Genomic DNA, 13,542 nt, shown 5'->3' on the forward strand with positions numbered 1-13,542 from the left:
ATCTCTGGCCCCAGCCCAAATCTGAATCTGCCCTTTAACAAGATCCCCAGGCCATCTGATGTCCTAAAGAAGAAGTGCTGTCTAGAATATTTATGTTTTCACAAAGATGGTAATAAAGGGAAACTCTTCCAGGACCTGGCTTCCCCACCCTGCATCCCACTCCCCCAAATTCACTTACCAGTCATGCCCACGGTGGACATGGGGCCCACACGCCGCCCCCCGTGCAGGCCATACAGGTGCATCTTGTACCTGCTCCCGGGCTCCAGGCCCTCAATGGTCACCTCACTCTCTTCGCCACCGACACGCACCACCTGGGGCCGCCCATCCTTATCCTTGTACTGGACGATGAAGGAGTTGAAGCGGCCCTGGGGGACGGTCCAGGAGAGGCTCAGCGAGTCCGGGGAGGATCCTGTCACCGTCAGTTCCCCCAGGAGAGGCTCTTTGGGGGGCTCCGGGGCCTCTGTGCTGGGTTCTGTGGGGCTGGGGGTCTCCTCCACAACCTCCTGGAGGGCTGAGAAGAGAGATTGGGGGCAGAGGCTTAGATGGTGACTTGCCCTGATTGCATCCAGCAGGGTACTCCTCAGGCTGCAGGACCGGAGGCTGGCTCAGCCTCTGGGTGCGCCATTTGGTGACTGCATGCTAGAGAGACTGCGACGGGCTTGACCCCATCTCATACTGGCTGGCAGGCACCATGAACCTTCAGAAGGCAATTCGGACATACACGTCAGGAGCCCAAATACTGCTCATTTCCTTCGACCCAATAATCTCATTTCTGGGCAGCTATCCTAAGAAAATTATTAAAAAGCAGGAGAAGTTGTATCACAGGAGTTCATTTTGGGATTAGTCATGACAGCGAGATGTGTCAGGGCCCCAGAGGAGCCGCAGAAGCAGATTAATTTCGTTAGGGCACTCTCACCACAAAGCGTCCAATAACCATTCAAATGATGATTACTGCAGGCTGTGCGGCCACAGGGTAAATGCTCTCAGTGTAACTTGCGTACGAAAAAAGTAAGAGCCAAGAATTACATGAACATTCTGCCACCTTAAAACATGCGCGGCATGGAAAATGCAGAAAGAGAGGATGTGTTACGTACATTGTTATGAATGGTGGTTCTTGGGTCAGAAGGTGGTCCGGTAAGAGATTTTTTCCCCTACTTTCCAAACTTTCCATCATGTTGCTATATTCTTTTCACAGAAAAATACAGACTTAAAAAGAAATCCTGAGTTATAAAAATTAGTAAGTCGGTGGAGGATGTGGATGGGGACGTGGGTCCCTCTGTACTTCGCATGTGCTTGTGATTTGCATGATAGAGGGTTCCTCTGTCTGGAGTATCTTCAGGAGAGGAGAGTGAACCTCCCAGAGGCAGCGACGCCCCCAGCAAAAGACTGACTCAAAGAGGGGCTGTGTTCTTCCACATGCAGAGGAACTCTGGTGAAATACTGTCACAAGGCATAAGAATCTGGCTGACAGTGACTTAGAGAAGCCAGCCTGACTGCAATTTTGGAATTTAATTCACCTTGTGATTTTTTTCTCCTAATTTCTTAGAGACTAGAAATTGTAACTTTTTCATAATCAGAAATAAGTTGCAAGAATGATGAGGGGGAAAGACAGAAGGAATACAAGAGAGGAGAAGACATTTTGAAAAAATTTTTTTCCTGATTATAAAAGAAACGCTTGTCATTTAAGAAAATGTAAACGACACATAATGGAATAAAACAGAAACAAAAGTCCTGGGACATTCTATCCTGTCTCACAAACCATGCATCCCACGGGCGTTTCCTTCCAGTTGTCTTACCACGCAAGTTATTTTCAGGTGGTTGTGATTAGCCTCCTTACAAAAATTTTAAACTCTTTCTTTATTGTAATAATATAAAGTAATTGTCTTATGTTGAAACATTTCAATGATGCCATAGTAGGTCATTTTAGAGATGTTGTCTAATTACTTAATCATCTCAATGTGGTTCGATGTTGGGTTGTTTTTTCTTCCTTTTTTTTTTGTTTATAACAAAGAATGCTGTGATTTGTATTTAAGATGGAAAGAAAAGAAAACTCTAGTAACGTCACGCTTGCTCTGTGCCTGACACATTTCACCCTTGGAGGGAGCCAGTGACTGACCATCAGAGGAGGCCACATTACTGTGAACAAGGAGGCTGTAGGTTGGCAAAGGCCAGGGCACTACACACGGGTCATGGCCCAGGGCCATGGAGGGAGGACATAAAAGGGGACCAAAGGCTGGTGAAAGAGCAGAACAGTCAACCAGCTCACCCATGAGGAAAAGGTAGCTCTCCCCCAAGACCGCCTGAGCCCCACCCTCACTCACCGGTCACGCCCACGGTGGACACGGGGCCCACACGCCGCCCCCCGTGCAGGCCGTACAGGTGCATCTTGTACTTGCGCCCGGGCTCCAGGCCCCCAGCGGTCACCTCACTCTCCTCGCCCCCGACACGCACCACCTGGGGCCCGTCCCTGCCCTTGTACTGGATGGTGAAGGAGTCGAAGTGGCCCTGGGGGACGGTCCAGGAGAGGCTCAGCGAGTCCGGGGAGGATCCTGTCACCGTCAGCTCCCCCAGGAGGGGCTCCTCGGGGGCCTCCGAGGCCTCTGTGCTGGGTTCTGTGGGGCTGGGGGTGTCTTCCTCTGCAGCTGAGAAGGAGAGACACAGAGAGGGTGAGGCAGGGTCCCAGGTGATGTCCTTGGGTCTCCTCCCAAGCCTCGGCCCCGGCTCCAGGCCCTGAAGTCAGTTCAGAGAAGCCCGTCCTTGGGGCTGGGTGGTCCTGTTCAGCTGACATCTCATAAACATGCCTGGAGCCTCTGGGGTCAGCTGTGGGGGACCAGGGCAGCCACCAGCATGGCTCACAGAGGCCCTTCCCTGCCCAGGGGGACACACTGGTCCTCAGGGAGCCTGGAGGAGGCACACAGGGCACCATGGCTCAGCCTCGAGTAGAGGGGCCTCCTGCACCCCACTCACCCATCACCTGAGAGAGGGTGATCTTCCCACGAGGTCCCACCCTAGGGCTTCCACCATCCACTCACTTGTCACCCCGATGACAGAGACGGGGCCCATGCGCTGGCTGTCATGGAAGCCATACAGGTTCATCTTGTACTTGTGGTCTGGCTCCAGGCCCGAAATGGTGACACCATCCTGGTGCCCTGGCACCCTCACTGCCTTGGGCTGCCCATCCCCATTCTTGTACTGGATCAGGAAGTGGTCAAACTGGCCCTCGGGGATGGTCCAGGAGAGGCTCAGGGATTCGGGGGTGGCGTCTGTCACTGCCAGCTCCCCCAGGTGCGGCTTGACGGGAGGCTTGGGGGCTGTGGTGGGCAGGTCTGTTGGGGCTGCGGTCATTTCTTGGTCTTTTTCTGAGTCTGGATCAAGAGACAAAGAGAATGGGTGGACATGCTTTGTGGGTTCCCTCCTAACAGGGGATGGATTTCTCCCAGACACACCAGGGACCCTGCAGCCTGGAAGCCAGTGCTCCAGGATTAAGACATCATTTCCAGGACTTCCCTGGTGGCACAGTGGTTAAGAATCCGCCTGCCAATGCAGGGGACACGGGTTCGAGCCCTGGTCCGGGAAGATCCCACATGCCACGGAGCAACTAAGCCTGTGCGCCACAACTACTGTGCCTGCACTCTACACCCCGCGAGCCACAACTACTGAGCCTGCGTGCCACAACTACTGAAGCCTGCGTGCCTAGAGCCCGTGCTCCTCAACAAGAGAAGCCACCGCAATGAGAAGCCCGCGCACCACAACAAAGAGTAGCCCCCGCTCGCCGCCACTAGAGAAAGCCCTCGCACAGCAACAAAGACCCAACGCAGCCAAATAAATAAATAAATACATTTACTTACTAAAAAAAAAAAAAGACATCATTTCCCTGGTTTGAATGTTCACTTTCTAGCAGACAGAGCACACACTTGTGGAGATGTCAAGATGGTAGGGTGGGACCCCTATGACCTCAACATGTGCAGCATGGAACCTGTAGGAGCTGCTGAGTAAATTCATTTAGTGGGACAGGACTAATGCTTTGTAATAGCACCACACCTAACCGACACGTCACATCAGGAGGTACATGTGCTCAGGTTCGTATTTTCCTTTAATACCTCCTCTGGTTTAGAAGTCTTTTCTGAGCATTTGAGAAACTAATTTAGATTTCACAGTTGAGGGCAAAGAGATGAGACCACATGAGATCATCTTTGTAGATGGGTTGCTTTTGGACCTTGTATTAATTCTCTTGCCATCTTACAGCAGGGATGACCCATCACGCCCACAGATTTTTTTGTCTTTTCTGTTCTGCACAGGGTTTATTCTGCCTTAATAGCTGAATTACAAAATCATCGTGTTTCATAACTCCATTGAGTTTGGGAACCAGGTTTTAAGCATGTAGAGGGTAACAGCTACAAAAGAGCTTAACGAAAGCAACCAACAGCCATGTCAGGGAGTAATTAATGAAGAGAAAATGCCTTGTTAAGTTGCACATATGACTAATATTCACTATTGAAGTAATAGTATCCATGTTAGCAGGATTCCATCTTGATACAGCATACATGGGTATCAGTTTGGGGGTTGGGGAACAAATACAATTGTACCCACTGAAATCAATGATAATTATAAGAATTCACCCCAAGGGTTTTCAAGAACTAATCTTCTTCCTCAGAAGGAGGGAGCCTGTAGTTACCAAACACTGTGTGTGAGACAAGCCACATTCATGCCCACCCTGCCAGACAGGTGTGGTTATTCCTTCTGTGTGGATAAGGATAGGGAGGCACAGAGAGGTTGAGTGACTCCCTCGAGGTCACACAGCTCTAATGGGCTGAGGCTAGGGCCAGCCCCAGGTCTGCCTGAGTCTGTGCTATTTCTCTGGCACACTGCCTCTTCAAGGACTCAAGAAGCCCACGTGTAAAGGGTGAGACAGCTAAGGTGACACCAAAGGCTTGGAGTGCAGACAGGCACAGAACTGCTCCCAGTAGCCTGGGAGGCTCAGTCTCAAAAACAGTGGGAGAAAAACACCTGGATAGTGGCAATAAAAGGGAAACTGAGTCCAGCTCAGGGCAGGGCCAGTGTCCTATTGTACACTCACCAGTTAAACCGACAGTGGAGACAGGGCCCACGCGCTGGCCACTGTGGAAGCCGTACAGGTTCATCTTGTACTTGTGGTCTGGCTCCAGGCCCGAGATGGTGACCCCGTCCTGGTGCCCCGGCACCCTCACCGCCTTGGGCTGCCCGTCCCCGTTCTTGTACTGGACCAGGAAGTGGTCAAACTGGCCCTCGGGGACGTTCCAGAAGAGGCTCAGGGAGTCAGGGGTGGCGTCCGTCACAGTCAGTTCTCCCAGCTGTGGCTTCAAAGGGGGGCTGGCAGGGGGCTCCTCTTTAGGGGCTGGGAAGAGATGCAAACAGAATCGTTCCTGTTGCTGGAAGGAACTGTCGAGGCCCTGCTCTCCTGGATTCAGGCCCGAAGGTGGGCCAGCTATGTGGGCCTAACTTAAGATGCATTTCTGCTTATGGGCATCAAAAGCTCTTTGTGGCCTCCTTATGGTCCATCAAATGTGCCAGGCAGCTTATTGCCTCAAGGCCTTTGCACTGACTGTTCCCTCTTCCTGAATGTTCTTTCCCCAGATGTCTGCATGGCTCATGTTCACACTTCCTTTCATTCAAATGTCACCATCCCTTTAGGGCCTTCCCTGACCACCCTATTTAAAATCCCAATTCTCCCAATTTCATCCTATCTTTCTTACTTGGACCTGATTCCAACAACAAATTGCAAAATAACAATTATGACACAATCAGGAAACTGTAGCACTATCTGGATATCTGATTTTTAAAGGTACAACCATTGTATCATGGTTATTTCTAAACAGTCTTTTTGAAAAGAGCAGTACACTTAAATATGTAATAACGGGGACTTCCCTGGTGGCGCAGTGGTTGAGAATCCACCTGCCAATGCAGGGGACACAGGTTCGATCCCTGGTCCGGGAAGATTCCACATGCCGCGGAGCAACTAAGCCCCTGTGACACAACTACTGACCTCGTGTGCCACAACTACTGAAGCCCATGCGCCTAGGGTCCCTGCTCTGCAACAAGAGAAGCCACCGCAATGAGAAGCCCGTGCAGCACAACGAAGCCCGCTCGCTGCAACTAGAGAAAGCCCACGTGCAGCAGCAAAGACCCAACGCAGCCAAAAAAAAAAAAAATGTAATGATGAAGTAAAGAGTGTATGGAATAAGTTTAAAAATATTGCAGCAGTATATCCATACAATGGAATATTATTTGGCTATAAAGGAATGAAGTACCGCTACATGCTACAACATGGATCAACCTCAAAAATGTGCTTGGTGGACTTCCCTGGTGGCGCAGTGGCTGGGAGTCCGCCTGCCGATGCACGGGACATGGGGTCGTGCCCCGGTCCGGGAGGATCCCACGTGCCGCGGAGCGGCTGCGTCCGTGAGCCATGGCCGCTGAGCCTGTGCGTCCGGAGCCTGCGCTCCGCAACGGGAGAGGCCACAGCAGTGAGAGGCCCGTGTACCGCAAAAAAACCCCAAAAAACCCCCCAAAAAACAAACCAAAAAAACCGTGCTTGGTAAAAGAAGCCAGACACAAAAGAACACGTATTGTATGATTCTAGTTACATGATGCGTCCAGAAAAGGCAAATCTACAGAGACAAAAAGTAGATTAGCGGGACCGGAACTGGGCGTGGGAATGGGTCTGGACGCCAGGTTTCTTCTTGAGGTGATGGAAAAGTTCTAAAATTAGTAAGTGATGCTGGTTGTACAACTCTGTAAATACACTAAAATTGGTAAGTTGTATACTTAAAACAGGTGAATTTTATGGTATGTAAATTATACCTCAATAAAGCTGTTAATAAAGAAAACATGCTAGTCGGGGAGGGTGGGAAGTGAGTGGGGTCTGGATGAGCTAGACTGGCCAGGGGTTGAGTTTTGGTTGAAGTGGGGTGATTGACATATGGGAGTTCATTATGCTATTCTTTCTCTTTGGGTATATGTTTGAAATTTTATGTAATAAATACTTGTTGAGAATTAGCATTTCATGGCATTTGTCCCAACACCCAAAAAGAGCTCTTTTCAGAGTTCCCAGGCAAAGCAGAGAGCCACAAACAGGTCAGTGCATGGCTGACTTGGAGGCCTCAGTCCCCAACGGCCTCTCTCAAATGGGCAAAGCACTTCCCTGGAGCTCGTTCTTCCTGCCCCCAGATCACACCTGTCCTGAGGTGTTGAATGGACAATGGTGGGCTAGAGGTTCAGGAGTTTTAGGGTCCTGGGTCTTCAGTGGAAGACGCTCAAGAGGCTCTACTATCAGACCTTTCCTGAGACCTCATCCCGAGGGCCCTCACTCACCGGTCACGCCCACGGTGGACACGGGGCCCACACGCCGCTCCCCGTGCAGGCCGTACAGGTGCATCTTGTACTTGCGCCCGGGCTCCAGGCCCCCAGCGGTCACCTCACTCTCCTCGCCCCCGACACGCACCACCTGGGGCCCGTCCCTGCCCTTGTACTGGACGGTGAAGGAGTCGAAGTGGCCCTGGGGGACGGTCCAGGAGAGGCTCAGCGAGTCCGGGGAGGATCCTGTCACCGTCAGCTCCCCCAGGAGGGGCTCCTCGGGGGCCTCCGAGGCCTCTGTGCTGGGTTCTGTGGAGCTGGGGGTGTCTTCCTCTGCAGCTGAGAAGGAGAGACACAGAGAGGGTGAGGCAGGGTCCCAGGTGATGTCCTTGGGTCTCCCCCCAAGGCTTGGCCCCGGCTCCGGGCCCTGAAGTCAGTTCAGAGAAGCCCGTCCTTGGGGCTGGGTGGTCCTGTTCAGCTGACATCTCATAAACATGCCTGGAGCCTCCGGGGTCAGCTGTGAGGGACCAGGGCAGCCACCAGCATGGCTCACAGAGGCCCTTCCCTGCCCAGGGGGACACACTGGTCCTCAGGGAGCCTGGAGGAGGCACACAGGGCACCATGGCTCAGCCTCGAGTAGAAAGGCCTCCTGCACCCCACTCACCCATCACCTGAGAGAGGGTGATCCTCCCACGAGGTCCCACCCTGGGGCTTCCACCATCCACTCACTTGTCACCCCGATGACAGAGACAGGGCCCATGCGCTGGCTGTCATGGAAGCCGTACAGGTTCATCTTGTACTTGTGGTCTGGCTCCAGGCCCGAGATGGTAACCTCGTCCTCGTACCCTGGCACCCTCACAGCCTTGGGCTGTCCGTCCCCATTCTTGTACTGGATCAGGAAGTGGTCAAACTGGCCCTCGGGGATGGTCCAGGAGAGGCTCAGGGATTCGGGGGTGGCGTCTGTCACTGCCAGCTCCCCCAGGCGAGGCGTGACGTGAGGCTCAGGGGTGGTAGAGGGAGATTCTGAAGGTTCATTCTCTTCCTCATTTGGGGCTGAACACAGACATGGAGAGAGAAGGACCTGAGAGAGGGGCACGGTGTCCACGGGGACTCTGCCCTCCTCCGGGCCCTCACAGCCACCTGGAAGGAAGCCGAGTGGGCAGAGTTCTTTTGCTCACCTGTCAGGGCCTCGACGTGCACAGGACCCACACGCTGCCCATCGTGGAGACCGTACAGGCTCACCAGGTATCTGTGGTCGGATTCCAGGCCAGAGAGGGTGATGATATTCTGGTTGCCCCCTAAATGGACTACTTGGAGCTTCCCCTCCTCGTCTGTGTACTGGACCTCAAAGGAGTCAAATTCTCCCTCAGTCACGGTCCAGGAGAGATGCAGGGTGTGTGGGGTGCCCTCCTCCACAGTCACCTCCCCGAGACGGGGCTCAGATGCTGGAGGGCTGGGGGCCTCAGTCTCAGCTTCGACTTCTTCCCTGGGGGCTGGTTCAGAGAGACAGGTAGAGATGGGTGACTGGTTTGTCACTGTACCAAGACTCTCCAAGAGGATGGAAGGAGGGGAGGAGGTGAAGACAAGAGGTCAGTAATAAAAAGGACCAACTACTGATACACACTGATGAATTTCAAAAGCATTATGTTAAGTGTAAGAAAACCACAAAAAACTGTGTACTGTATGATTCTGTTAAAGGAAAAGCTTAAAAAGGAAAAACTATAATGATAGAAAGCAATTAGTGACTGTCAGAAGCTGGGGGTGGGGAAACTGACTGCAAATGAGCATAGGGAAACTTCTGGAGTCAATGTTTTATATGTTTGTTGTGGTAATGGTTTCACTGAATTATGAGCTTAACATGGGTGAATTTTATTGTATGTAAATTATGCCTCTATGAAGCTGATCCCTTCCCCCAAAAGAAGGAGTATAGGAAGCTCTGAACTCGTGTGTCTCCACCAGACCAGGAGAGCCAGGCGGGCAGGAGGCACAGTGTGTTCCCCCAGCTGCACTCACCGGTCATGGCGACGGTGGAGATGGGACCCACACGCTTGCCCTCGTATAGCCCGTAGAGCAGCAGCTTGTACCTGCGGGCAGGGTCCAGGCCTGAGACACTGACCTCCCTGAGGCTGCCCTCCACGGGCACCACCTGGGGTTGCCCATCTCTGTCCTTATACTGGACCACAAAGGAGTCAAACTGGCCCTCAGGGACCGTCCACGAGAGGCCCACGGAGTCTGATGTCACGCTGGTCACCTGCAGCTCCTCCCCCAGACGTGGTTTTGTTCCAGCCTCGTCCACAGCTCTCCGGGTCTCTGAGATGGAAACACAGAGAGGAAATGGTTGCGTTGTTTCTTGAAGGCTGGGTGATGCTGAAGGGAAGGACTGAGAGGTCTAAAGACAGGGCTGTGCGATGGCTGCAACCTGCAGGGCTGGATCTTCCGGCTTGTGCAAGGAGAGGGGGCACTGGATCCCAGCCACAACAGCTGGAGCCAAACAACAACCGTGATGGCAGCCACCGTAACTGACCACAGGACCTTCCCCTGGCCTCCAGATCAGAGATGCCCCCCTGCAGGGGCTGCCCTCACCTGTGGTGCCCTCGGCGGTGAGGGGGCCACGGCGCCTCTTGCCCAGGAGGCCGTAGAGGAGGAATCTGTACTTGCGGCTGGCGTCCAGAGGGCCGATGGTGACTGAGCGCTCGTGGCCCTCTGCAGGCACCACCCGGGGCCCGTCCCTGTCCTTGAACTGGACCACAAAGGAGTCAAAGTGGCCCTCGGGGACTGTCCAGGAGAGGCGCAGTGAGTCTGGGGTGGGGTCTGTCACCCACAGCTCCCCGAGGCGGGGTGGGGCTCCTGGGCTGGTGTCACCTCGAGCAACTGACAGAGAGGAAAGGTTCTTGTGTTTATTTTTTTTTTCCAAAACGACTCCTTGACTGCCTCCCACTGGAGAATGGAAAAACCCAGAACTGCCCAAATGATCAGTGCTTCCCCCCAATATTTCCATCACCCTCCCATGCCTGCCAGCATCCCCAACTGGCCCTGCCTCTGTCCACTTAACCAGCGCAGGGAGGGGTCTTCTGTCCTGAGACATCTCTGGGAGAAGAGATTCCCTAGCTAGCTGTTTATCTTATTCCTCTTGCTGTCCAGGCTCTAAGCACCTAATAGAGACTATTTCCTTAGCAGGGTGCAGCTTATCACAGGCTTGGTCTGCTTATTTCCTTTGGCCAAGGAACCCACTCTTTGTGATCTGACTGCTCCCTGGGGAAATCCAAGGGTCCTGGGGATGTCAGAGGGGGAACAGGATCCCTGATGGGGACAGACAGCTGGTGGGGAGGTAAGGTATTACAATGGAGGTGACCCTCATAGGACCCAGTGGAGGAGTGGGGGCTGCCTATGTGTGAGGCGGGTATGGGGAGAAGAAGGGGAGCTCACACGGGAGAAGGATCTGGTATCTGCCCAAGAGGCCATCCCGAGGCCTGAGAAGGAGCTGGCCTTCTGACTTCTTGGATAGCAAGGATGCTGACGGCATTGTTATTGTGAGAGTTTTCTGGCAACAGGGAGCCCCCAGGGGCAGGGGAGTGCCTGGACCAAAACCCAAGACAGGGGCACAGCTGGGCTGGGTCTGACTGGGTCTGACTGGGCAGCCAGTCTTGGGCTCCTCTGGGCCCCAGTTTCTGAAGCTCCAGGAAGAGGGCAGAGGAGGAAAGGGGTCCCTCTGGGGAGGAAGATATGGGACCCAGTGTGTCTGGGCCAGTAGGTGGGAAACTGGGTGAGAGTCAGAGGGAAGACTCCTCAGGAGGTGATGGCTACACAGGGCTGAGGACTCACAGGCCAAGGGAGGTGGAACGGCTCCTGGCTCCCTCCCCCGTATCTAGCCCTGCTGTTTCTCCTGTTCCACCTTCCAGGAAGGGGTCTGAAGGAGGCTCCCCCGTTCAATAGAAGTAGGAATTATGAGAAGAGGGGAAAAGTCAGCAGGGGAAACTGATCCAGGAACTGGCCCCATTTTCCTGGTTCTCATCTGCCTGGGATCGGGGCAGGCAATGTGGCTTTTCAAATAAAACGGAAGAGGTGGATGAAGCGGAGACCCGGCGGAAGGGAGAGGTGATAGGGCAGCATGAGGAAGGGCAGCAGGGCTGGGGCCTCAGGCTCAGCTTCGTGGGGGTCCCTCTCACCTGTCTTTGCCTCCACAGAGACTGGGCTGTGGCGTTTCCCGTCCTGGATCCCAAAGAGCAGGAACTTGTACTTCCTGTCGGGCTCCAGGTCGGCGATGGTGACCTCACGCTGGTCTGCAGCCACAGGCACCACCTGGGGCTGCCTGTCCCTGTCCTTGTACTGGACCACGAAGGAGTCAAATTCACCCTCGGGGACTGTCCAGGAGAGGCCCACGGAGTCCGGGGTCACGTCCATCACTGTCAGCTCCCGCAGACGTGGCTCAAGGGGGCGCTCTGTGCCCGGGGCTGGAGAGAGTGGAGCTAGGATCCAGGAGGACAAAGAACATGGCTGAGACCTCTGGCGGGAGAAATCCCCCCTCACAGGGCTGCTGGGCTCCGAGGGCCTTAGAGGGCTTTGAACTGAGATGGGAAACAGTTACATCTCTTTTGCACTGATCTCTAAGTGAAATGTAGCATTTCTTTCAATGATGAATATAGGAAACCAACCACGGTGGTACTAGCAGTAATTGTAACCCTGTCACCAATAGAAATCACAGAGATTGTCACATCACCTTAAAATTACTGCAGAAACTTCAAAATACCCTTTACAGAGATTGGTTCAAGATGGCGGAATAGAAGGACGTGAGCTCACTCCCTCTTGCAAGAGCACCGGAGTCACAACTAACTGCTGAACAATCATTGACAGGAAGACACTGGAACTCACCAAAAAAGATACCCCACATCCAAAGACAAAGGGGAAGCCACAATGAGATGGTAGAGGGGCGCAATCACAATAAAATCAAATCCCATTAACTGCTAGGTGGGTGACTCACAGACTGGAGAACACTTATACCACAGAAGTCCACCTACTGGAGTGAAGGTTCTGAGCCCCACGTCAGGCCTCCCAAACTGGGGGTCGGGCAATGGGAGGAGGAATTCCCAGAGAATCAGACTTTGAAGGCTAGTGGGATTTGATTGCAGGACTTCGACAGGACTGGGGGAAACAGAGACTCCACTCTTGGAGGGCACATACAAAGTAGTGCGCACATCAGAAACCAGGGGAAGGAGCAGTGAACCCAGAGGAGGCTGAAGCAGACCTACCTGCTAGTGTTGGAGGGTCTCCTGCAGAGGCCGGGGGTGGCTGTGGCTCACCATGAGGACAAGGACACTGGCAGCAGAAGTTCTGGGAAGTACTCCTTGGCATGAGCCCTCCCAGAGTCTGCCATTACGCCCACCAAAGAGCCCAGGTAGGCTCCAGTGTTGGGTCCCCTCAGGCCAAACAACCAACAGAGAAGGAACCCAGCCCCACCCATCAGCAGACAAGTGGATTAAAGTTTTACTGAGCTCTGCCCACCAGAGCAACACCCAGCTCTACCCACCACCAGTCCCTCCCATCAGGAAACTTGCACAAGCCTCTTAGATAGCCTCATCTACCAGAGGGCAGATAGCAGAAGCAAGAAGAGCTACAATCCTGCAGCCTGTGGAACAAAAACCACATTCACAGAAAGATAGACAAGACGAAAAGGCAGAGGGCTATGTACCAGATGAAGGAACAAGATAAAACACTAGAAAAACAACTAAATGAAGTGGAGATAGGCAACCTTCCAGAAAAAGAATTCAGAATAATGATAGTGAAGATGATCCAGGACTTCGGGAAAAGAATGGAGGCAAAGATGGAGAAGATGCACGAAATGTTTAACAAAGACACAGAAGAATTAAAGAACAACAAACAGAGATGAGCAATACAATAACTGAAATGAAAACTACACTAGAAGGAATCAACAGCAGGATAACTGAGGCAGAGAAAGGATAAGTGACCTGAAGACAGAATGGTGGAATTCACTGCTGCTGAACAGAATAAAGAAAAAAGAATGAAAAGAAGTGAAGACAGCCTACGAGACCTCTGGGACAACATTAAACGCAACAACATTTGCATTATAGGAGTCCCAGAAGGAGAAGAGAGAGAGAAAGGACCCAAGAAAATATTTGAAGAGATTATAGTCAAAAACTTCCCTAACATGGGAAAGGAAAGAGCCACCCAAGTCCAGGAAGCGCAGAGAATCCC

General features: G+C 52.9%; 1 protein-coding gene across 1 annotated transcript in view; it reads right to left on the reverse strand.

The window, feature by feature from the left end:
- TNXB (tenascin XB) overlaps positions 1-13,542 on the reverse strand; it is a 59,350-nt gene that overhangs the window by 11,118 nt on the left and 34,690 nt on the right. The window contains exons 15-24 of the mRNA XM_082662989.1: positions 11,499-11,798; positions 9,916-10,203; positions 9,346-9,642; positions 8,511-8,825; positions 8,062-8,385; positions 7,351-7,671; positions 5,078-5,374; positions 3,033-3,365; positions 2,322-2,642; positions 179-511 (exon numbers count right to left, since the gene is read on the reverse strand). Coding sequence (XP_082519115.1) covers positions 179-511; positions 2,322-2,642; positions 3,033-3,365; positions 5,078-5,374; positions 7,351-7,671; positions 8,062-8,385; positions 8,511-8,825; positions 9,346-9,642; positions 9,916-10,203; positions 11,499-11,798 — 3,129 coding nt within the window. The remainder of the gene's footprint in view (positions 1-178; positions 512-2,321; positions 2,643-3,032; positions 3,366-5,077; positions 5,375-7,350; positions 7,672-8,061; positions 8,386-8,510; positions 8,826-9,345; positions 9,643-9,915; positions 10,204-11,498; positions 11,799-13,542) is intronic.

The sequence above is a fragment of the Grampus griseus genome, assembly GCF_964374135.1.
Source record: "Grampus griseus genome assembly, chromosome: 10".
In the NCBI taxonomy this organism is placed as follows: domain Eukaryota; kingdom Metazoa; phylum Chordata; class Mammalia; order Artiodactyla; family Delphinidae; genus Grampus; species Grampus griseus.